General features: G+C 41.6%; 1 protein-coding gene across 1 annotated transcript in view; it reads right to left on the bottom strand.

Annotated features, from left to right (window-relative positions):
* Positions 1-23,564, bottom strand: part of PRKCE (protein kinase C epsilon) — a 294,866-nt gene extending 271,302 nt beyond the window's left edge. The window contains exon 1 of the mRNA XM_032183852.1: positions 22,703-23,564. Coding sequence (XP_032039743.1) covers positions 22,703-23,050 — 348 coding nt within the window. The 5' untranslated portion in view covers positions 23,051-23,564. The remainder of the gene's footprint in view (positions 1-22,702) is intronic.
* Between the last annotated feature and the right edge of the window lie 2,693 nt (positions 23,565-26,257).

The raw sequence follows: 26,257 nt of genomic DNA on the forward strand, positions 1-26,257 counted from the left end.
AAATTCGAGGCACATTACTATAATTAAGCTAGAACATTTTCTGCAAAGTCATATTATGTAGACTTTTTTAAGTGGGGCTTATATCTGTTCATAAATTTTGGTATTGCAATATTATAAACTTTATTTTTCCAACACTTTAAAATATGATTCAGCCCTGTTTCTCAACAAGACCAATTATTTTTTAATTGCTTCTAAAACATTTTGGCAAAACTAGGTATCAGAAGTTCATTAACAATAATGACATAACACTGAAATTAAATATGAGCAACTACCTTGAGCAATGAAAAATGAGTGCTATCTGTCACCGCTTATGTATCTCCTACACAGAGCAGAGTACTGTCTCTCCAGGTATATGATTATACAAGCCCTTTGATTTCTACTTCATCACAAGTCTATGAATTACTGTTAAAAAAAAAAAAAAAAAAAAGGCCTATGATCAAAGATCTCTACTGATTGATCTGTCCTCCTACCGCATGGAAGAATCAGCATCTACTCTGATGCCTATGCTATAATGCCTTCTCCTAAAGTATGCAAAAGTCCCTCGAGATCTTTAATTTCCTCCCATTAGGGTTCATTTCTTACATTTACTTGGATTCACTGCATTAACTTTATTTTTTTTTTCTTAGAATTTTTCTTAAGGAAAAAAGTCTTATACATTTACAGTATCCTCTAGAAAAAAACAATACAGGCTCTACACAATTAGCAGCTACAAAACTTTTATAGGGAATTTGGGTTACAAAACCATAATTTATTCATTTTCTTGCTCAAACAATGGAATGTCGCTCAGCGACCTCTCTGTCACTGGCAAGCTTTTAAAATTAAACACCAGGAATAAATTGCCCCAGGTTAAACTGAAAAAAAAAATATCCAGCAAATAAAATAAAATAAAAACAAAAGCTAAAACAGATCAGTCTCAAGAAGAAATCACCTCTCCACTGTTATCTAGCTCTAGCCAACACCCACTTCCACACCAAACAAGACAAAAAAATTAGGCCTTGTAGTACGTCCTGGAGGTTAGCAAATCTGGGCCGTTAAACAGCAGGAACTGGCAAATTCTGGAAGTGCAAAGTCCTAAAACGATGCCTGCCAGACACTTCTCTTTCCCACTCCAAAGAGACTTCAATTCAATAGTTTCCAGAGTCTTGATCTCTGGCAAAAAGGCTGAATTTTTGCACGTGTTTAACTGAAGTCATAGTCAATATCCATACAAAATTATTACTGCTAATTCACTCCATCGCAGACTGAGCATGGCAGGCTACCTGCTGTGGTCATAAAAATATTTTTGCATAGTTCTCAAACCTGACAGTTACTAGGTGCTTTTTCACTGCCCTTAAATCAACGATAGAGTAAGAGAGAAATGGAGCAAAAGAAAATTAAAAAAAAAAAAAAAAAAAAAAAAAAAAAAAGTGAAAACAAACATATACAAAAAAGGGGCATGCAGAGCCAGATTTTTTCAGAGTGGAGTTTCAAATGTTCACCACTCAAAATTCAAACCAGATTTTCAAAAAAAAAAAAAAACAACCTAAACTCCAGTATTTTCTATTGTGATGTGTGTAGATAGTCAACCAGATTTTAAGTGATTAGTTGTTAGTTATTCAACAGCTAATGAACTCTACTGGAGAGAAAAAAGAAACAAAAAGAAACAAAAACAAACCTCTTGTAACCTGAAAGTGCATTTATTTACACACAAAACATTTCAGCAAAACCTCATGATCTGTATTTTGCAAGCCTTTGTTATTTATTTAAGAAAATAAGATCAAAATCTCTCAAAGCCCTGTTTTTTCCATGATATGTCACTTTTCACACAGCTGTGAGAGGATGAATTTGGCAGTGAAGTTCATGGTAAGGATGAGATTTTGAGTAGAGGAATTCCTGTTCACTGAAGGTCATGCGTCAGAAATACCCTTTTCTGTATATCAGGCTTTAAAAGGACAACACCTCACTTCCTGGTCTGAGCTGAATATGTTGTGAATTTTCAAAATAACACAGCTGTGTTTTTAGCGGTTTGGTTTGTAATGGCCAAAGCTGCATTAAAAAAAAAAAAAAAAAAAAAAAAAAAAAAAAAAAAGCCCAACAACAACAAAAACAATGCTATCATCCTGTAGCTGTTTGCACTCAGCCTGACTGCTTGTGGTTTACTTTGCAGAAAATTTCAATAATGGAGAGACTGCTTTATTTTCAGGAGCAGGGGGAAAGAAATATTTTCCCAATATGATCTGTTTCTATTTATTTTCACACAAGCTTTGTGAGGAGAGAATATAAAGTACTTTTGAGTTGTGTTTTAATATTTAGTTTATTTGCAAGCATTTCATTTTGTAGTCAAGCACAAAGAGCAAAGAACAAAATGAACTCAAACAGAAAAGGGAGCAGTAACTATATTTTCTCCAGCCCTTGCCAAAAACACTACAAAGAATGGAAAAAACAATGTCTCACTTTAAGCCCCAGAACTGGTTAATCAAAGAAGTCAAAGATCAAACACACCAGCTAGGAAAAAAAAAAAAAAAAAAAAAAAAAAGAAAACGACGTTTTCCATTGATACAGGACTTAGAACCGTTACCTCCAACAGCCTCAGAGGCAAACAGGAACTGCCATGCTTTCATCCGTGGTCTGCACAGTGAAGAAACCTCCCAGTAACCCCTTCAAAACACATTGAGCAAAGGTGCAAGAAACCTCCTAGTGGGCAATTATTGAATAACCAGATCAGCAAGGACATCTTCCTAATCCCCCTCTGTCTACACTCGGCCCATGTTTGGAAGCACAGCCATCTGAGGATGAGATACTGATCAGCGCTGTAGGTATCAGAACAGCCCACACAACTTCGTAGGTAACGTACTAAGCCCTTGGTGGCAAAGGCATATGGAGCAGAAAGGTCCATATATAAACAAGTTGAATACATCATATAGCATGGAATAATGTAGGTGCAATCTAATAACCCTGCAGTGTATCTTGCAAGAGAATTGTGTTAGCCAGGTGACACAATCACACCATAGGCAGATCAATGTATTAAGACTATAGAGGGCTGCAACACAGCCTGCGATGGTACATTTCTTGTAAGCATTTGAGAAACGATGCCAAGGCTCATTTATCAGGGACATGTATTTCTCTGAGGTAATACCGTGGTATTTCCAGGCGTTCTTTTTTTTTTTTTTTTTTTTTTTTTTTTTTTAAGGTTGTTGTTATGATCCCAGGTTTCTTCTCTCCTCCTCTCTCCACCCAGGCAGTGCTACCCAGAGCATCAGGCAGCTTTGATTTACACTTTCTGATAGAAAACAAGGGTGTGAGAAGAGCAAGGGCTGAGTTTTACCTTCCCCATGTAAGAGAAGCGCTCTGTTCCCTCATCAGACCTCCAGATGCACACACTGATTTCAAAATCTTTCCACGTATGCTGTGCCTTGTGTTCCCTGCTACCAGCTGTTGCACCTCTGTAGGACATCACCTCTCACACGAGACTTCCAGCTGCACTCCTGCACAGGGAGCTTCACAGTGCACAATGAACCAACCCAAATTGCATGAGGTATCGCTGGTTATTAACTGTCTTTCTCAGCGTGAAAGAGGATTAAGAGTGTGGGTAGCGTCCCTCCTTCAGACATCCTTTATTCCATAGATACTGGGGAAAACAAGGAAGGGGGCAAATGTGACTCTTCTTCCTTGCTCAACACTTGGGGAAACAGTGTAGTGAAACATTTAACCCTAGCATTCAAATCAGCACAAGGTATTTTTTAAGCTCCATAGGCTTCTGCCCTCCCTTTCTGAAGCAGAAACTTTGCAAGCCAAAAATATCACACGGTTACTTACTGTATTGGTAAACAAACTGCGAGCAGTTCTTTCCCAATTCTTGATCAATGCAGTCCTGGCTGCAGCACGGGTAGTCATATCTTCCACTTCCAAATTAATTCCTAGTATTCAACTAATTTTGACCCTTTTGGTACAGTCAACAGTAAGACTTCAGTTCTTTTCTCAGAGTAGGCACTGTTTGAAGCACATTTATTTTAAGGCTGAGAATTGACAGATTCAAGGGACAGTCTGGAAATGTTTCAGTGGGCATTATCCTTACCAGTAACATCCAGGGAAGTCTGAAATCAATACTGTTCTACCACATGATGATGATACCTAACTAATATGACACCTAACTAAATGATACCTAACCTAACTAATGTCATATTTTCCAGGATTGTCCTTTGTGCTATTTTTTGTTGTGTTAAGAACCATCCTGGCTGATTTTCATCATTGCATGATGAGAAGCAAGACTCCCCAGGCTGGAGAGGAAACTTCCTCCTCTCCAAAGCAGTAACTTCCTTTCTTGCTTGCTAAATTTGGTGCAGCTTCCGTGTGGCCTCCCAGAAGATGTCACCATCTAGTGAGGGGAAAAAAAAAAAAAAAAAAAAAAAAAAGCTGTCCTAGAAAACAATTCACCCTCCTCCCTGCCAAATAACTGCAGCTCAGGATCTGTACTTTGAATGTTTTCTGGGTGCTGCCGGTCCACAGGCAGGGAGACACTCGTAGGTTTCTGTGGAGCACAAGGAAGGCTGAGGCTTTAGGATTAAATGAGCATGGTCAGCTTGACTCTTCTCAGGAAGAATGAGGAAGCAGAGGTAGAAGAACCTGTTTGATGAAACCTTGAGCACTGAAGCCTGAGGCAGGAGCTTTTGTAGAATTAAACACCATTTCTTTTAAAAGCCTGTCTATTTTTTCCTCCCTTCTGCCTCCAGTTTATTTATAATCCCTATACTAGAAGAGTCAATGAATGCAAAAGTTTTATTCAAGCCACAGAAAACAAAACTGGGAAATGTATTATTTAATAAAAAAATGCTTTACTCAAGACTTTCCAAGCCTTCCATACATTAGCACAGATTTAATATTTCAGCCAAAAGGAACCATGCCTTGCTTCTGTCATGTCACTACGCACTTCAGTACCCTTTGAGATTGAGCTGCAATAACCAGATGTAAAAATTTTAACCACTTGCTCATCGTAACAGTAATAATTTATGAGAATACTGAATTGGTCTGAATACTGTATATACATTCCTCAGCTGATGCTCAGAGCATACAGATTTCCTTGTGTAACTTTGAGAAACTATGGTGAAGAAACAGGTAGTCCTCTCCTTCAGCATGACTTGCAGTGAAGTCTCATTATACCCACCCTTAGTTCAAATAATGCCAACAATGACTGCACTCAGAATAGTGTTAGCAAATTAACTGCACACAGACAGTAAAGTATGCATTAGTGGGAAAGGAGGAGTCTAATTCAAATACCCTGGGCAAGCTCTGAATCTCCTTACAGGCCAGCAGAGATGCCCACACACCACGAATGGTTCCACTGAAGTCAACAAAGCTACACATGAATGTCTTTGCAATTCACTTGAAAACACCGCTGCAGGATCCTTTACCCAGTGGTCTTGACTGAATATTCAACACATACCACACTAAGTGATATCCATTTAGAAATCTACTGATAAAAAGTAATACACAAATCTGTATTATTTCACTCTAGATAAAGAAAACAAAACATGTAGAAATGTTCCCAAACAAGGGAGCAAAAATAAAGATTTTTTTCCTTTTGCAAGTATGCATCTGGTATTTTGCTTTACCTTCTGATGTCTCATTTTTTTATTGGAGTTCTCAGTAGTACAGAAGACAAACAACTAAAATGTGAAAGCAATATAGTCCCTGTAGATCAGCTTCTGCCTTTCCTGAAGTGTGTCTGTGTGCATACACAGCACTGATGATGCGCACTGCAAGCAATGTTGCCCCCCAGAAAAAGCTGACAGCAGTAACACAATTTTACTTCAGAGAGTAGATGTAATCTTAGGACCTGATCTTGTCAGAACTGAGAGCCAAAAGTTTACTGGAAATCAAGCAAGCTCAGCATTTCACTGGAGACACTCAGCATCTCACAGGTTCAAATCCATACTTTTTAAAAGTCACTTCCTATTTGTCCTTTGTTTACCCTGGCTTATCCTGAACAGTGAGGCTTTCCGACACAGAGATAACTTTGGAAATGATTACTCTCATATTCTTTGATGATTTCAAAAGGCAGGAAAGAATCTCTCCCCTTTCTGAGGGCCACCCAGCTGAAGCAAAGAACATTACTTTTTTCAGGCATGCTAATAAGAGCCTGTAATAACTCAATTGAGTCGCCTTAGCCTTGACATAGCCGACAGAACTTGCTTTTGTTCTCCTTGAATAACATATTTTCCTTCTGTATCTGCTTTCACACAGGTATCATTCACACAGTCCTAAATGGGAGGCTGCCCAATGCGTCCCCTTCCAGTCAATGTAACCTCTTCCTATGACATGTATTCACAGCCTTAATGTTTTACCCACTATAACTCTAGAAGTACAAGCACATTTGGATCAAGCCACTGGGAAACATGCTGTAACAAAGCAGGTCTTCAAATTAAGCTTTGTAGTGATTAAATATGTTAACTGTAATTAAAGCTGCTACCAGCTTCTCTTTCTCCAGGGAAAAAAGAACACACAGGTGGTAGAGAATAGCATCTACTTTTCTAGATTCCTACTAGTAAAGAAAATCAAGCATGGGTTGGACATATGTGCTCAAACAAATAAGGATAAATTATTTAATCCCTCCCTACCCTCATGTATTAAAGTTATTTTAAGCCAAAACCAACTTTCCTTTTTTTTTTTTTTTTTTTTTTTTAAACCAGGCTATCACATCTCTGTCTTTCCTTGGCTATATCCTCTTTCTCTGAACCAGGATCCCTCACAGGAGTTTTGATAAATGCAGCCTGTCAGAATGATTTCTAAATTCTGTCAGAAGCAGAAGTGAGGTGCTTCTCATGTGAAGAGACGCTAACAGCAACCGATGAAACAGTGACAGCAAGTACCACTGGGAGAGTAGAGTATAAGAGGAAAGAGATATTGGAAAAGCACTATCACTTAGGATAGCAGGGTTGAAGGAAAGTTGCATTGACTCAGTGGGGTTGAAGGTATAAGCCCTGGAACGTGGGAAGTGAGCTTTTGGACAGGGGGACTTCCGTAGCACAGAGGAGCTATCCACCCTCCACCCTGGGTCTTCAATCACCCCTCTTACTGGCAACCCAGTTTTTGAGCAGAGATGCTGTCAGGACTTCTGGCTATCTGTCCTACACACTCTCCTTTTTGCAGCTGAAACATGTCAGCCTTGAGATGAACATCTATATACTACATTCATATTTTAAGAAGTGAGGACACAAATGTTAACTTCACATAGAAGTGGCGATGACTGATACAGTCTCACATTGTACAGCAGACCTGCCAACAATATTAATAAAGAAATCTGTATTCATCTAGCATTCATTCAATTCTAGTATCCATTCAAAGCATTCTTTCTTAACAAAGCTCATACTTAATCAGTTTTGCTGCACCAGAAGGAAAGTAAACATGTTACACCAGGAGAATTCAAGCAATTGTTTGTATTCAGGCACCATGTTTTCTCATGTTTGCATAATGATAGTGCAAGAAAAATATAGCTTCTCTGCAGCCAAAGGCATCAAATTGTTATAAGCCTACAGTAAGAAGGCTGTTAACTTACTCCCTGAAGCCACTATTCTGATGGAATTTCAGCAGCCACCTGTATTTGAAATCAAGCAGATCCAAGAGAAGACTATAAGAGTAGTGATTTCTTGCTGTAGATCATTGACCAATGTATTGCAAAGTCAACATTAAATTTTTCATGGTCATACAGGAATGCTTAAGCCATGAGTTTAAAGTCAATTCTCATGAACAGATGATAATTCAAAGTAACTGAAGCCATGAGTTCATCACCTTTGTACTCCAGTGCCTTCACGTCTACATTATACCACGAAACTGATATTCCAGTCACTGACTACTTCTAGTATGATGGACCATAACAATCCACATTTTGACACTTTTTTCTGTAGTGTCTGGAGAATAACTTTCAGATGAATAGACTAAGTAAAAACTTTCATTATGTTTGTAAGTCCAGCTGTTAACTGTGTACTGATAAGGAAGCTCAGTAATGTACACACAGCATCAAGAGACACAACAGAATGCCACTTCTCCACTGTGAAAGGATTATAGTAGGTATGCTGTGGTGTTCCCTCTCCTGATGTGAGCTCCAAACAGAGTAAATAACTACTAACTTTGCAAAGCTATTTCAAGTAACTAAACACCCACCTCCTTTTAATTTCCACTGAATCCCTCTTTCTCAAACTCATAAAACCCCCATTGCTATAATCTGCATCAAATTTTTCCCGCTCAGGTTCAGTCCTGAAGCATAACATGGTAACCCCAAGACATGTTAGCATATCCGGCCTACTGACTCTGTGGCTTTTTCAAAACCAGGGACAGCCTTGTGTAAACCACAGGCCAGCAGTCTGCCAGGCAGGCAACACCAATCTAACTTTGCTGTATCTGTTTTATAAACACACTCAGGTGCCGGGCTATCAGGCCCTGCTGCCCAGCACAGCTGCTCCTCAGCACTCACTCCTTCCTCACATAGCTCCAACTGTATGATCCTCAGCCTGTCTGTAAAAACCTATCACATCTACTGCTAGCATACAAGGCAAGTTCCTAAAATTGGGAAACTGAAGTTCTGTTTTTTCAGTTGAGTGATCCAAACAGAAGTGCATGAACAACCAAGCAAGAAACCCTTCACCTTTACATTTTGTCTGCAGTTTTCTTCTACCATATTAACTAAAGTTAAGGGATTGTAAATGAAATAAAACATGATGAGTTAGGATGACAAAGGTGCTTAAAACGTTTAGTTCTAAATATAAAAGGGATTTGCACATCCAGGTCTTCAGTTCCTTTGACAGCCTATTTACTACACTCATGAGCAGGCAGGCTTCATACATGGGATACTCCAAGGTCATGCATGCAGGATACCTCCAGATAGTAATTTTTTCATTGTAACAGTAAAGCTGTTACAATGAAAAAGCTGTTACTGCCCCCAACTACTCATCCACAGAGGCCTCCCAGCTTCAAAATATTGACTCTGCTTTGAGTGTCTGAAAGCCAGATTTTATAGATCCATACCTGTACAGAGCGGGCTTTAGTGTCAAAAACACAGATAAACTGAGGCCCTGCATTTCTGTTTGTTCACTGCAATTGAAGGAAAGCATCCCCACAATAAAGCAACTGGAGAATTAAAAAAGAATCTTGATGATCCTTAAAGGTCCCTTCCAACTCAGGATATTCTATGATTCTATAATAAAAAAAAAAAAAAAGCAAATAAACAAAACCCCAACACAGTGGACTGCAAAAGCTAAGCTACAAGAAGGAAACATGACGGTAAGAGTCCTTAGGAAAGAGTCCTGTAGGAAAGCAGAATAAGAAGAATGCTGGATAGAAAAGGAAGAAGCTGAAAGACAGAAGAAGAGATCTAAGAGAGGTATTAGTCAAGAAGCAGTCTCATTTCAGGAACCTACATCTCAGCCCAAGGCTCCTCTCCATACAAATGAGGATACCAATACCTCTGTTGCAAAGCTCCAAAACGAGAAATGTAATAAGGCTTGTGCCGTCCTTCCAGGTGACGTGGAGGAATAGTTTCCCCATCCATTACATTTCCTCTTAGGAAGGCTGTGAAGATGACTACGCTCAAGATTCTCCAGACTCAGATATTGTGCTAATGAATTTCATTACTACCTAAGACAGATAAGATCTATGTATCACTACGTGTAAATCTAAAGCAGACAAAGGCCTCTCCTGGAACCATTAATACAAACTCTTGGGCTATTCATTTTATAAGAAGATTTATGTCTGCGTTATGAGTGAGTGTCCATCCCTGCGTTGCTTATTACTGACATCCTCATTTGTTTGAAGGAATTATGTGAATGGAAATAAAGGCAAAAATTACAGAGGAGAAAGGAGATAACACGTTATATCACAAGTAGACGCAGGACAACTAGGTGCATAAAAACTTGTCTGACCAGTTCACATCATGCAAGATTACGATGAAGTTCTTACACATTATCACATGGCTCGCTAAGACTTCAGACCATAAAGTAATCAGGAGCAGCGCACTTTGTGCACTGTAAAAAAGAATTTGCCAACCTCACCTGTTACTACAAACACTGAGGAAAACAAAATAATACCAACAATAGCTGTTTTCATGTTTTCACATGCTATGTCATTTTGAAATTTTTTTTCAGTAAAGCCTGCTGCAAATAATTTCTTTGTGTAAGCCGGTATATTACAAAGTGGCTTCATATTGTTGACTGTCCATTTTATTTACATGCTGCTTGGTTTGGCACACAACTTAAGCTTTAGCTTCTTTCTTTGCTGACTCATGTCAATAAAAACACTCCCTTAACGAGGCAGTTAGACAATCACTCCTTCTCCAGGAGCCATCAAATATATTTTTTGAGGTTGGAATAACATCATTAATTTCTTTTACATATTGCTGTTCTGAAAAGCACAGATTTGTATTTTGTTACGCGTTTTCTACAGCTTCTGTACTTCACTTCTATCTTGATATAATGCTAGAAAAAAACTTTATAGATCTTATGTTATAGTTTATTATCCAAAAGTGAGATAATAAGTTACCTGATTTTACAGCATAAGCTCCTTCAGGAAGGAGCTATGAATTTTCTGTTTCTGCACTGCCTAAGACATTATGAGCATTACCAAAGAGAAAATAATAACTCCTACATTCAAAACTGTCACCCCACCAAAATGTATGTATGCATCCACACTCTGTGAAGGCTCCAGCATCTCACTTCTCTCTTACTGGGGATATCACTTGCATCACATAAATTTTCACAGGTGCATAAAATGTCTCAGACACATCCCATTATTTGCATCATAAAGTTGACTAACCATGCACAAAGGTGCTCTGCAGACCAGCACGCTGGTGCTGGGACACAAAATTTACTTGCTAGTCTGCAAGCAGGGCACAGGACTGATTCACAGTTGCTGGAAGAGCTGCAGACATTTTGGCAGTTCTACAAAATATTCGGCCTGCGATTTGTCTTACTGATCAGAGGCACAATTACACCCAGGTCCCAAACACGGAAAGCCCATACAGTCACAGCGGGAGATGGCCGCAGGGTAAAAAGGCTTCACCAGAACTGCCTCTATTTCTCAGTGTGCCTGCCTTCAATTTCAGAGGCTTTTTTTTTGTTGTTGTTACCTCAGTCCTCCAGGAACAGCATAAAAGACAAAATGACGTTCTCACAGTTCACATCTGATTTGTAATCTGATTTTAAAAAATGTAAACGTTGAATTATATTAAGGATCTTGAAAGCTTTACGGTATTAGTAACACTGGTACAGCAAAATAGCGCTTGGCTAGAGTGTGTACACACATTTTAAATAAAAAGTAATAGTTGGGGCATGTTAGAGCCTGTCAGTTAGAAGTCCAGAGTACATTCAAGGAAGGCTAGAGATCATTTTTATTTTTTTTTTTCAAATATCCAGTGATTTACTATTGTTTTATCAATGAAGTATGTCAGAGACAACTCTCTGAACAATGTCAATTGGAAGAAAACAAAAATGCGTGTACCAAACTGATGAGAAATCCCACAGAAAAAGACTGACCTTTCTGAAGAGCACACTCACAAGCAGTACACCAGGCACTTGTAGACAGACTCACAAAATTTCAAAACCAAGCTTACTACAGATAATAGACTGAAATAACCACTGATGGAAAGACAGCTGGGTAACATTTTCAAAAGAATGCTGAATTGGGAGCCTAAATTCTTCAGTGACTTCCACATATTTGTGAAATTTACAGCAGGCCTCAATTCTGAGAAATATGTAAAGTGCAGCATTACACATACAAGGGATAGATATGTAACTATCCACCTCTCCAAGCTTCTGACAGCCCAGTGGAATCCCTGTGCGCACAACTGAATCATACAAGCACTCTCAATGGTTTCAGGAACACAAGATACCGCTCAAATAAATTCCCATTAAAATGAGTACAAAAACATCAGCTCTTAATTGGCATGTAGGCCAAATTTAGTCCTGCCTGCCCGCAGTCATTAGCATATGGCAAACAATACAGACTGCACTGATCTATTTTTCAATACCATAATACTGTTACAAAGTAAGTGCCTTTAAAAAGGATCAGGACCCCACATTCCTATCACATGATAGGCAATATAAGATCCCGTATCTGAGGCATCTTGCAAAAAACGGACAAAACAGGTGAAAGGAAAGAGCACCTAAAGGGATCACAGGAGTTTGTGAAGGTGATGGTGTCTGGACCGATAACGCAGCAGGGAATTGTTAAAAATCAGTCTTGTTTATTTTTTATTGTAAAACCTTTTACGTGGCCTTATAAAAAATGCATATGCAGAGCCACCTCCTAAATGTGACCACTAAACCAATATTCTTTTTAACGTAATGGACTTCACTATATATACATAAAAATAAAGTATTGCATAAAGGTCACCAGAAAGAGGTACAAGGCAAGGCTTTGCTCTTTTTTTTTTTGTGAAAAGTGCTGTCACTTGTTTCTGATACAATGGGTAACATTGCTACAAAATCATGGTGAGAGGTTAATAAAACTCTTCTTGTTTCTTTCCTCCTCTCAGAGGCTTGACATGGCCCTGAGAACTGGCTGGCACAAAGAGCACAGGAGTGGAATGAAACTTAAGGCAGCTTATCTCAGCCCAGTGACATTAGTACTTATCATTAACCCTATATATTGTGCCTGTATTTGATTACTGCACTGGCAGTGCTCTAGCCCACTGCTGATAAGGAAAAAAGCTCAAATGTAATAATACAGTTAATGACAGCTTTCATTGAATTACATGGAAAAATCCTGCAGTTCCCTAAAAGGGGGTGATCTCAAACATTCTTAAAGCAATATGGGATACTCGGAAATGCCTAGAAATTTGGGAACCATGGACTAGATCATAAGTGCTGTCAACTCCTTAAGGAGAAACACTACATTGTACAGAGCATCAGTATCTCCACAGAGCTAGAGTAAAATTTCCACTATTGCAAAGCTGAACCAATGTAAGTATTGTCTTACTGTTTCAACCTGCTTTCTCTTGACTTGTGCATGAACTGTAACTTTTTGAAGACAGAAACCTTATTTTTGTTTAATAATAATAATAATAATAATAATAATAATAAACAATGTCAGGTATTTTCTGTGATTAGGAGATGCTGCAAATTCCAATAGTCAGTACCAATTAAAATTTTGCAACACTGTTTCCATTGCTTGGGAAAGTCCAATTTCCAGTGGCTGATCATCTTCCCTTAACACCCCACTGACTACTAAAACCAGAGAATTTTGCTTGAAGCTCAAAACTACCATACTACATTTCTTTCTTCAACCACTTCTGTAGTGTAACTAACTGGAAATTCAATGCATCACTTCTGATTGAAGATAACTGCTCAGACAGCCACTGGTCTGTTGGGTTACTTCCCTGCTGCTTGCTGAGAAGCTCAGTGGGGATATGCTGGGGATGAGAACCGCCAGGCAAAACTCTGAGAGCTTTGGGCATTGAAGATGCTTCTAAGTCCCACTGACTTGAGGGGCTCACTGGCCCACAAGAATGACAAGGAGAGGGAGCAATGGAGTGATGGGAATAAAAGCAATAAAGATATAGAGGGAAGCAATAACAAGAAAGATGAAGGAAAAACTAAAACCGGCAGCTGGGACATGAGTACTTGGTGATAGCTGTGGATTGAGGAGAAAAGAAGTGGATCATGAGCTCAAATGCTCTGGAGGTGCCAAGGCAATACAGAGTAACAGTGAATGAAAAGGCAAGGATGAAAAAAAAAAAAAAAAAAAAAAAAAAAAAAAGGAAGAAAAAAAAATCTCAATAAATCCAACTAGAACCACGTAAGAAAGAGAACAAAATGAATGCAGCGCATGTGACATTGAGCCTTTCCTTTTCCAAACCATTCTCACTCATTGCTTTCATTGACTGTGGATCAACTTCTCCTTGAAGTAAAGTGAAGTTGACAGATGCCACAAAATCTTATACTATGAGTAAATACAGTCCCAGCAAGACAGCATTTGCAATAGGCCTCTGTAGAGATCTATAGCAGGGTATTTCATTCATGTAGCCTGCTAGCATTGCCAACAACAAAATTTTATGCAATCCTGTAAAGGTCATTCTATCATTTCTTGACCATCTTGAATCCAGAACAGATAAAGAAAGACAGAGAATTAGCAGCATGAAGCCAGAACAGATGATGAAACTGAAAGAAACAAGGAAGAAGAAAACACTATGTCATGCTGGCTTCTATGCATGAAACAAAGCAATGTAATTACAAGCATTTCCTCATCACCTTTGCAGAATATGCAGAAATCTTCCCTTCAGGTCTCTGCCACCACTGCGTCTGCTTCATTGTTACCCCTTCACTATTTATCTACAGATACTTTTAACTTCTAACATTTGGCAAAGCAATATATTTTTAATCCTATCAAAAAGGCCAACATCCTAAAAAATGAAAGGTTCTAAAGCGTGCAAGAAATCCTTGTCACCCACAATAAGAAGCCTGATACATATTGATATTGTTGAGTACTGAAAGGTACTAAGTTTGAAACACAATTTAAGTTTGCCTATGCTTCATTTAAGGGAATTGTATATAGAGGTATGATGAGGGCTGGCTGTTCAAACAATACAGACATTAAATTTATTTGGTAACATCTAGCCATTATTTATGCCTTTTTGTTCCTGCCTGCGATGAAATTGCCCAGCAGGACACCAGAAACAACCAAAATGATCCTGTTGTCTGTAACAATTAAATCAACTCAAGTTAGCTGATATAAAGCAGAAATGGCTGCCTGCAAGCCTCTGATGGAATCAAACTTTGCTTCTTTTAATTCCAAAAGCAATGGTCCTTCTTTACTTCTCTTCCTCAACAATTCAAGCCCTAAAGAGTTCAGCGGGGGGAGGAAAAAAAAAAAAAATCACAGAACTATGTAGTATGTCTCTAATGATGCTTCCAATAAAATAAACATTAAAACTCCTGTTAGATTTAATGGCAATGTGCCAATATCACTAGGTTTTTCAGCTGTGCTGTTCAGACTTATGTGAGATTTTGGTTTCTGTAATTTCTGTTAAATCACAGCAATGACATTTTTATTTTTTTTTAACTCATAGAGGTATATAAGCAAAAGGACACTCAGAAATCACCTTTACTAGCAATTCAAGCCACTGACTGTGACTAACAATCAGAGTAGGTAACAATGTTGCAGATGTTCTTAAATCCTATTCATTTGCATTTTGCTTTACTACAATATAGTGTAAAGTAGATAACTATCATTAAAGTTACCCAATCTCTAAAATTATTTACAAGTTTTACAGTTGCAGTTTCATACTTAATATTGCCGAATATGCATCTAAAATCTTCTAGTGACTGCCTGCCAAACAGGAAAGCAGTTGCTTACAAAACACAAGGTTGAAACTTCTTGTCAGCCTTCTGCAATGACCGCTTTGCCCTCAGCTGGTAGAATCCCCTGTAACTGCTTCAATTTGCATGACTCAAAAGGGCAAGTAAGATAACCCTGCTCTTCAGATCTTACTCAGTCTAGCTTCTTGCAAGAGACAAAAGGGTTGGTTTGTTTCCCCCTCCAAACTGGCTGTTTTCCAAGCTGTCTTTGGACTTCTGATCTTATTCCATATCCAGACAGTTCCAGCCCTACCTTTCCATGTGGACGCAACACAGGGAAAGTCTCTTTTCAGTCCTCTGTGACCACAGACTTCCCATTACTGGCATACCCTGTCATTTCCAAAACCTCTCTTACCATGAACTGGACAGAATAGATGTATTTCTCTGTCTTACAGTCTAGTAACTGGAGTAAGAGAAAGGGGAATAAGCTAGTACTGGATAAAGCAGAAATGAATTCAAGCATCCAGTTCCAAGCAGAAAGGATCTCACCTCCAACATTTTATAAAATGAATTCACACACACACACCCCTTCAAAATCTGAAAACCCCAAACCAGTTTGTTTAGATGGAAGTTTAATTAGGGAGTGGAAACTAACTGTACTTAGAGGCCAAGTCCTACAATTCCAACTTAAATCCTCATTTCAGCAGTATTTAAAGAACTCTGGATGGGGAAGGCAGAGATTTAGTTTTGATGGCTGAGGAAAGCAGAAACCAGGCTTGCATATGCAAGATTTGCAGAAGAATAATAAATCAGTAAGGGTAAAATGAAAGTAAAGGATGTTGTTAAATGGTATTTATTCTCGGTTTTCCCTTGGAACACAGGCCCCAGTTCAGGAAAGAATTTAAACACATGCCTGCATGAAATGCAGTGAACCCAATGAACCCAGTGAGCTCAGTGGTTTGCTCACAACCATGAAGTTCTGCACAATGTCTATGGAGCCGCCTGAGCTGCAGTAGTGATATCTACTGTCTGAGAACTGGCTCAAAAAGAAGACGTAGGAATTGTTGTCATCAGATCTGGACATTTCTAAAAGCCCAGCTTAGAACTGATACCTATGAATTGGACTCCATTACTGACAGCTTCATTTTGCAGGCACTTTCTATAGAGCTCAGCAGAAGTGCTATCATCACCAGGAACTCGGTACCAGCACTGGTATTAGCAGCAGTAAGAGGAGGTTCAGTCCAGTTGTAGGGTCAAATCCTGACCTACAAGTAATTCAGCGCTAAGCGAAAGCCATGTTTGGCTACACACTTTCCATGCCCTGAGCAAATTTTTCAGGACCTAAGTGAGACTGAAAGCTACGCACTGAGCAAAGCAAGTTAAAAAAAAAAAAAAAAAAAGGAAAAAATACAGGTCAGTGAGCAACAGAAGGCCATCAACTAACCAGTCAATTTGCCTATGCCAGCTCATCCCAGTCTCTTCTACATGTGCAGCTTTCTGCTGCTGCCAAAAGGGCAGCTGGAGGATGTGGGGCAGCAGCAACTATTCATAATCCTCCTCCAGGTTTTTCTCTTTGCTTCATCTCTCCATTTCCCCACGTTGCCCTTTCCCTCTCCCTGCAGCAGTAGCTGCGGAGGCAGCTTTTTCCCCCTCTATGGCTCCTCAGCAGGCTGCGAAGTACTGCAGGTGAGCAGGAGCTGCTGCTAGGAGAGAACATTTCTAGCAGGGAGTAGGAGTAGCCTTGTGCAGCTGCAGAAAGGGATTGATACGAGGGAGTGGGTGAGCTGCGTGGCGACTGTACCATATCCCCAGCAGAGAGGGAAAAGAGGAGGCACAGGAGGGAGACAGGCCGGGGGAGAAGGCGAGGAAGCCCCTCCCTGTGCAAAGTGCTTTCCAAAATCTCCCATCTCCTCTTCTCAACCACCCACCCTCACAATTACACGAGTCCCTGCAAAGCCCTGCCGCTCCCTGCTAACTCCCATGCTCACCCCCCAGGCCTAACATATACCTTGCCCAGTGACAGCCTTGTAACACAGAAATCCATCAAATGGGACAGCAATTTCCCTTCCATTTCAACAAATACTCTTCTGATAACAACGCTTTTCAGCAGCTCACAAACTGCAGTTTAGATGAGATGTAAAGCTTTCACAAGCTGCATCCTAGGCCTTTCAACACCATCAGCACAGATGACTTCAGCTGGTAGATGAAAATAAAAATGAAAATACGCAAGTCACACTCTGTTAGCCCAACAACAACCTTCAACAGTGTAAGGAGCAAGCAGAGGTTCACATGCTGGCTGACCTGTGACAAAATATCACCACTCTGCTCTCTGCCTCCCAGCTATAGCATATCAAGTACTGACAAAAATGAGGTGCCGCTTCAGCAAAAGAAAAGACGGAAGGCTATTAAGCAAACAAATAACCCCCCCAAACACACTCTTATAAGCCCTTAACCAGTCTTCCCAGTTAATTCAGACAGGAGGAGCTGGAAGGAGATGGTTTATTTCCCAAGTAAATGGACAGCTCACAGGACTGAGGACTCAAGCGTGTTTTAATCCTTCCCCTGCTACTGCCCTCCTTCTCGATTCCTGAAACAGAAGAAAAAATACTGACATTTTTCTAAGGTGCTTTTGGATTTTCTAATGCATGGCATGCTTGTTACTGTTATTGCCAGCCATTTCAAAGGCAGGAGCTGTCGTCTATATTTTGCCTTTCATCTGCTCCTTACGTCAAACACCTCTGATGAGAGGTCAGCACCACCACATTCAGCGCTGCATTCTCCTGGGTGCCTAACCTTAAGGGCTGCAGCTTGGAGACCCGGGACACAGTATCTCCAACAGGAAAATTTCATCAATGGTATGCTGTAAGCATGATGCAAAAAACACGTACCTCAACAGCTCAATGAGTATGTAAAGCTGTGCATTTTCCCCATTTCATTTCCCCTAACTCGTCATCAAATTGTTATTGAGATGTAAAATTAATTCATAATAAACTTGCTGTATGCAAGTGGCACAGCTGCATGACTAACTTCACATTAATAAAATGGAAATATGAAAGAATGTTTTTTAAAGTATGTTTGAAAAGATCTTAAGAATCAGCACTGAAAGAAAACAAAACTAGAATGGCAGATATTTAAGACTGGCAAAGAAAATATCACTGAAATCTGTGTTTTAATTCTTTCCTGACAGCATTAGGGATTTCTTTAAGACAGCAGAAAACTAAACTTGTTTCATTAACCTAAATATAGCTGTAAAATATTTTCAGTGGAAATAAAGGCTTTTCTTGATAAATGTTGTGATGTTCCGACTGATTCAGTAAGTTCTGCTACTCAGCCTACAGAAGAATTTCTTAGGACGACTCAATAGGTTTTCTCGTGCACAGTCAGGCTAATGGCTAAGACCCTTAGATGGAGTCCTTGGCATTGGTCCAGTTACACTGATTTCATCTATCGTCAACTCTGAAAAGTGGACATGAACTCAGAACCCATATTACCAATCATCCAAACACATAAACATCAATCGTTCTAATTCACAAAAGTATAACCACAAGGCTAAATGTTAAAGGAATTTTCCTTCCCGATTTAAATTCTACTGATAAAAGCGTAGCTCTATTACCAACTCAGCTGCAACATTTACATACACCATATGTAAGAAAACCAGATAAAGACATGCTTCATTATTATGTGAATCACCAAACTAAAAAGATATAGCTAAAGCTTGCAAGTTAAGCTAGGCTTCTTTTTCAGTGAGAACTTTCAGGTTGCTTATCATTCTGCATTTCTTATTTACCAAAATGTAAGTTCACCAACATCCTCTTGAAAATGCCTTGTGCCATTCTGTATAATGTGTCATTGGCTTACAGAAGAATCTGTAATCCAAAGCTCTCTTTAAAACTGCAGTGTAGCCATTACTAAAAAATCTGCAAAACTGACACTTTGACTGTGCTATGTCTGTATTGATGCACCACTGGAAAAGCAGCCCTCTTTTTAATTGTCACTATACCTTTTTTAGAAACCAAAACATTTTATTATTATTATTATTATTATTGTTCTTCCTTTAAAAAAAAAAAAAAAATCCCTGTATTTTGTTTAAAAGCTTCCATCTGGTAAAATATGAACAACTGTGTTAGGCCAGAACTTCCATCTTTCTGCATATATATGTTCAGGGAGTACACATACCGTAAGGTTAAAAATCATTTTTGCAACTGCTGAATACTCTGCAGACAAAAGAAACCAGAATTTTGCACATTTATCTTACTCGTCCTAACACAATAGACGCTATCATGATTTCAAGCTTTGTACTTGTTTATCATTAGTGTTTCCACTGTAACCATGGCATCAGTATATAGCACAGGCTTAACAGTGAGAAAAATACCCAGTATTTTCCTAAAAAACTCATCTCTTAGAAAACATATGGGGATGTGCACAATGGTAAATAATAATCAAAGTAGGTAAGCTGGCTAAAGAGAGGAATAGTTTCATTTTAGGGGGAAAAAAAAGAACCAAAACATTATTTCTCTGCAAGCCCTTTTTTCATTTTGGACTTCTGACAAGAACCTAGAAATATGTTACGGGATAAGTCACATAACCTTGAGCCTGGTGCAGATATTATAAAACAAATACTGAATTTTCCTTCCAAAAATGCATGCAGTATTATACAATACTGAATGCATTAAAGCTATTAATATATTGACAAGAGCTGTTCTCAGCATACGAGCTTTTTCTCAAAGTTATTTAAATAGTGACAGTCCAATCCTGAAAGAACTGTTGCATCATTCTGAAGGTAAAAAGGGGCAGCAATGCAACTACATTGAATATACTCAACAAGTACATGGTTCCCCATTCCAACTTTTTGGACTCCTTTAAGGGACGCCCTAAGAATGGCATAAAAATGCTTTATAGTCTCCAGAAGTGTTTCTTAGGTTGCAATTGATATTTTAGGCAAGGAGGAATGAGCTCCTGTGATAGCTGCTTTTAATTTGCTTGCTATAAAGTTGAGGAAGAGTACTAGAAAAATATCTAGCTTAAATGCCAAGAGTGAAATGAAGGAATTAGCCCTCTTATTAAACAGAACAAACTGACTGTGATGTGTCCAGTCTTAGTCTTATGTTGGTTTAGGCCATGTGCATTTTCCTCATCCTGTGAAAGCCATTCAACTACTTCATTTCAGAGAAGACTTCTTCTTTTTTTTTTTTTTTTTGAAAGTGTTCATACAGACTCTAGACACTGATGAAGATACCAATAAATCTATGTGCTTCACTATACACTCCACAGAGATGCTATGGCCACAGGCCTTGATTTAACTCAGTGAAATCAGACGAAAAAAACAATGTGATTTTGTAAAGGCCAGTTCTCTGAGGGTCCCTACCTATTAGCAATACAATAAACACAGTATTACAACAACAATGACGTATTCAGTAAATTTGAAGATTTGGGAAAATGTAAAGAACAATCCCATACACGCCTGCCCCCCAACTCCAACTGTGATCGGGTGGTGTTCTCTGTGCATTATATGCACTGCACAAACACAGTCCACACTATGGAGACTTACAGCACACACAAGCAAGAAGTAAATGATGCTTCAGAAACCGTATTACAATGAGCTAACCAATTAGGACCCAAAGCCATCTACTCAACTCTGTCACATCAACAGACAACAACTGTAGTCACTCCCTTGTCTCCTCCCACCCAGTAAATGCTGGACAGCAATGAATCCTGGTGCAATAAAATATAGCATTTATCTGATTCAGCTATGTAGTTCCTCCCAGACGGTGTTTACAGAGGGCCTCAATCTGTTAAATTCCACTATTTATCTAGGGAACAAGTTTGGACGTTTAAGTTCACCTTAAAAATCACAGTCAGGAGGTACCCTCACACACCAGCCCACCAAAAATCAAACTTGTCATCTGTAACCTGCAAGGTCCTTCCAGATCTGGCAACAAACTCTGAACACGTACCATACACAGAAAGCACATACGTAATTATTCCTTCACTAAAAATCTGTGATGACATCCTCATCCCATTGGCCTCAAAGATGAAGTACCCACTGTTTACAGAAGGATCACTACTTGATTATCATTCAATCCAGGTAAAAGACATCTGCAATACTGCTGCATTTGTCTTTTCCTGATTTGGCATTTTTTTCGTTGCTTATCGCCCAGTTTTACAATCCAAGCTTACTAACATGTAGCTTGTATTGAGCATCAGAATAATCTAGATCTTAATTGTCACAATGTAACATACATAGAAGAAGTGGGCAATATTTTAAAGTTGTAAACATTTAAGTTGTAACAGTAAAGTTATTCAGCTCTTAATCAGCATAAATAGAGCACAATTCTTTCACGCCTTTCCATTGTTCTGGTATCTCTTTCTAGCACTGCTTTAAGTAAAGAAGCTCCAAAGGATACATGAAACTCTGAGCTGTTAACTCTTGCTGTTTTCACTTTGGTCCTGGGTTCTTTGTTTGCCAACAAAACGTTCCCCTGCCTAGTATCTTTGACCATAACAAATAAACAAGAAAAGATGAGCATAAACGTTTCAGACGGCTGGTCAAGCAGGGCACATTTAAAAATCAGAAGACAGCTAACATCATTCTATTGCACGTCTCATATAAAGAATATACCATTTAACTGTTTAACTGCAGAAATGTGCATATTCATGTTTCTCGTGCTTCTTTTTGTTTTATTTTCCAGTGTTAAATCACTGTACCTGAGGCTGTCAGACCAAGGATTTTCCAGCTTTTTTTGCACCCCCACCGGGGCACCTTAGCCTCTGGGTCTTTAAGATGCAGCAGAAGCTGTTAAACACATTGTGCATGCAGGCAGCAGAATTTGCCTGGTTGGGGCCAAAATCCACCAGAACCCTTTTATCAATTTCAGGCATTTGAAGAAGCACTGCATTAGGTCTATGCACAAAGGTCCAGACCATCTAGGGGAAGAACGAGCATCAGCATCGATGCAGTCAGCTTTCAAGTGATATGAGGACCCCAAAGCATCTCAGATCAGAGGTCAGACCTGCATTTTAAAGGCTTGTCATGACCTCGTCACAGCTTCATCAGTTCACACCAAAGCGAAGAACTCAGTCTAAGAGCTGGCTCTGGGTTTTGCAGTGATGCTCTGTATGGATGTATCTGGCCGGCGGGTTTCACACACAATAAGACAACAGGACTTGTGTTTATGTAACATAATTTCAGAACCTGAAGTGGTAATTACACATCTCTTACTTAGATGCACCCTATTTTTCTTTCTTCCCATGTCTGTGGACCACATGCATTAGACACACAGTAACCATGACTATCTCAGTATAACAAAGCATGGAAATAATGAAAAGCCTCCAGAGCTATTACATGCCCTTGGCAACCTAGCTCTGCAATACAGATGTTGCACCCAGAGTGGTGCCACTGCACATCATGTGCACACGTCCGTACCTGCGGCGCGAACACTCACCCAGTCCTCAAAGTGGCGGCTCCCATTCTGCAGCAAGTCCTCAAACTGGATAGTGCAGTTAGCTACAAAATCGTCGTACCCGATGGGGGCATCGTGGAAAACAGCCATCTCTATCTTCCTGCCGTTGCAAACGTCGGTGACAAATTCGTCGTTCCAAGCGGGACTGTTGGTCTTCTGCTTGGTGGAGGTCTGCCCGATCCTGGAGTCGTCCACATTGAGGGCTATGTAAGGGTCCAGCAGAAAGGTCTGTGGCCTGGGACCCACCGCATGCCTCAGCGACCACGCCGTGGGTTTCAGATTCACCGCCTCGCAGATCTTGATTTTCAGCAAGCCATTGAAAACCACCATGGCTGGACGGCTGCACTTTTCCTGGGATCAAGCACTCGCACAACGCGCTCGCACAGAGAGGGAGGGAAGGAGGGAGGGAGGGAGGGAGGGAAGGAGGGAAGGAGGGAGGGAGAGAAGGAGGGAGGCAGGGAAGGAGGTCTCGCCAATAAATAGGGGGGCAGGTCTGAGGGGGGGAGCGGGACGCAGCGCGGCTCCGACCCTCGCCGTGCCGCTACCTCTGGTTATTTAGCCTTTGCTCTTGCGACACCCAGTGAATGCATTTATTTTCTCGCCCGTGTTTCTAACGGAAAACAAGGGAGGGGGGCCGCAGGGGAGGGGGAGGCGCCGGCGGCTGCACAAACCCCCCGAAAAGCCGGGCAGGGCAGAGCCGGGGGGCGAGCGAAAGCCTCCTCCCTCCTCCTAGACCATAATCCCGGCTCGGGCCGTGCGAGGGAGGCAGCGCCGCGACCCGAGGCTCCCGCACACGCCAGCCCTGCCCCGGGGCAGCCCCGCAGCGCTCCGCACACACGCACACACACACAGACACACACAGACACACACAGAGACACCCGCACGAGTCACCGGCCGCCCCCCCAGCCCTGCCTACGGCTCAGCCTCCGCTCAGCAGCAGCAGCAGCAGCAGCAGCAGCAGCCATCCACCCGGGGACCTTCCATCCGCGCCGCAGCCCGCAGCAGCAGCAGCAGCGGCAGCAGCAGCGGCAGCAGCAGCAGCCCCCGCGCCTCCTCCTCCTCCTCGTCCTCCGCCAAGGCCGGGGACCCAGCGCGGCCACCCCCGCGCATGGGGCGCGGAGAGGAGCGGAGCGGGGCTCGGCGGGCTCCGGCTGGGCGGCCGCCGCCCTGGCGATGGGCAGAGCCGCCGCCTCCTTCCCTCCCTCCCTCCCTCCGTCCTTCCCTCCCCGCCTCCCGCCGCCGCTCCGCCGCTCGCTCCCGTGCAGGAAATGCGCAAAAGACGTCAGTGTGCGAGCGGAGTGTGTGTGTGCGAGTGTGCGTGTGTGTGTGTGTGTGAGTGTGAGCGTGCCAGCGGCTGGGCGCCCAAAGTTTGGCTGGCTGGGGTGGAGGGGGAGCAGCGCAGCCCTCGGGGGGCCCCCGGCTGCGCCCGCCTTTCCTCAGCCCTTGTCTTCCTCCGGGCTGGCCTCCGCGCACTTTTTTTTTTTTTTTTTTTATTATTATTATCATTTATTATCGTTTACAGCTTTGTTACGGTCGCCGCTGTCGTTGTACTTCCTTCCCTCGTCCCCCTCACGGGATAAAAGTGGCGTAGGAAGGAAAAAAAAAAACACACACACACACACACAAACCATCCCCGACCGCCTTCCTCCCGAGCCCCTCAGGTTTTATTCAAGCACCCGACCGCCCCTCTCCTCCTCCTCCTCCTCCTCCTCCTCCTCCTCCTTCCTCCCCGCCTCGCTGCTCCCCGCGGGTTTTCCGCCCGCCCCCGGCCGGGCCCTGCCTCCCCTCTCCCTCACAGCGCCGCCCTCCGGCGGCCTCCCCGCCGCGCCCCGGCCCCGACCCCCGCCGCTCCGGCCCCTCACGGCCCCGCTTCCTCAGCGGGGCCCGGCGGAAGGCAGCGGCTCCCCCGCCGGGGAAGCGGCCTCACACCGCCCGGGGACGAGGCCGGGAGGCGCCGTCGGGAGGTGGCGGCACGGCCCGGCCCGGCCCGGCCCGGCCCGGCGGGGCTGCGGGTCACCTGCCTTCCCCCCGCCCCGGCGCTTCCCCCGCAGGAATCGTCGCTGCTGGGTGTGGGAGATGCTGAAAGGAGCCCCGGGGGGGGGTCTTGTAAAAGGGTGTATGTGCCTCGTTATCGAGCTTATCGCGTAAGATTTCAGTCATGTTCATCGCCATGGTGCTGACAACTGCAGGGAATAACCAGGAAACTACAGCTCTCCCCTCCCCTGCACAAACGTGCATAGACGTGGGCTCCAGTTGGTTTCCTCTAGTGAAAAAAATATCGCTGCCTTGTTTATTTTTAGTTGCTGATCTTGCCAGCTTTTTTTGTGAGAAAGTCATCAGGATGGACTTAGCCCTCGCACGGTCTTTGAATTCACTTTCATATCAGAATTAAAATCCAGGGCCAGCTCTGCTATGCAAGGGGTGCATCGGCAGTTCAGGCGAGGTGAGAAGAAGCAGCCTGCTGCCAGGATGCGCTCAGGTGAGGACACAAAGGGTTAGCACCGAGTCCTGGGTCTGGACCTGGCATTCCTGAGCGGAGAGCAAAGATGAAGTAATTACGGATTTCTGCAAGTAATGGCTCAGGAGGCAGGCGTTATATTTGGAGCTGAAGAAATAGCTCCTGTATCTGTGCTTCCACAGTAGTTTCCAGGTAGAAGATACGGTACTAATGAAGCCTAAGGGTCATGAGAGCATTCACGTTAATGGAAGAAAGCCTTTTTGTGCCTATTGCCACTTAATCTACTAGTAAAAGCAGAAGTACAGGAAAATCTCCATGTTCATTATCATCTTGACAATCCCCGAGTACAATCGTTTGATACAAAGCTGTGATACGGAGCCAATTACAGGAACTGTCTTCCTTCACAATTCAGCCTTTCCTGGGCTCACAGCAGCTGTGGTTCATCTATCACGTTACTGCTCTAAAGGATTGTATCCACAGGTCCCCCAGAAATACAAGAATCACCCACTCCTTCCCTCCCCCATTCACAACCTGGCATATATCTACTATATATTGAGCTATATGCTCTTAATCTTAATGTGTGAGGAACAACACACACTGTAATTAAATATTTCCTCTGGATGTGTTTGTGTTGGTTCTGAATAATGGCAATCTAAACAATGTGCTCAGTTTTCTTAGCTATTGGAAAATAAAGAAGCTGAACTGATACACTGTTTATTTTTTTTCTGTTTATTTTTAAAAGACCTACAACTATATATATTTTGAATGCCCAAGGTAAGATTTAGGTAAACACAGTCTCCATGGTGAGTTTAATAACCTAACATCTCCGTAAGATCACACATGCATATTGCAAGTCTGAATAAATCAGACTATTAATACAATATACAAAGTAATATTAATAAATCTTATATTTGTTTAATTACATCTATAATCTACTGCATACACAACTAGGCCCTACTGTTTAATTTAACCCATCTACTCTTTTCCATGCACTGAAACAACCTAAGGTTTGATTTCACATGACATTTTTTGTAAGACTGCCTGCATGAATATGGATTTGCAAACTCACTTAGGATCAT

This window comes from Aythya fuligula, chromosome 3 (genome assembly GCF_009819795.1).
Source record: "Aythya fuligula isolate bAytFul2 chromosome 3, bAytFul2.pri, whole genome shotgun sequence".
Classification (NCBI taxonomy): domain Eukaryota; kingdom Metazoa; phylum Chordata; class Aves; order Anseriformes; family Anatidae; genus Aythya; species Aythya fuligula.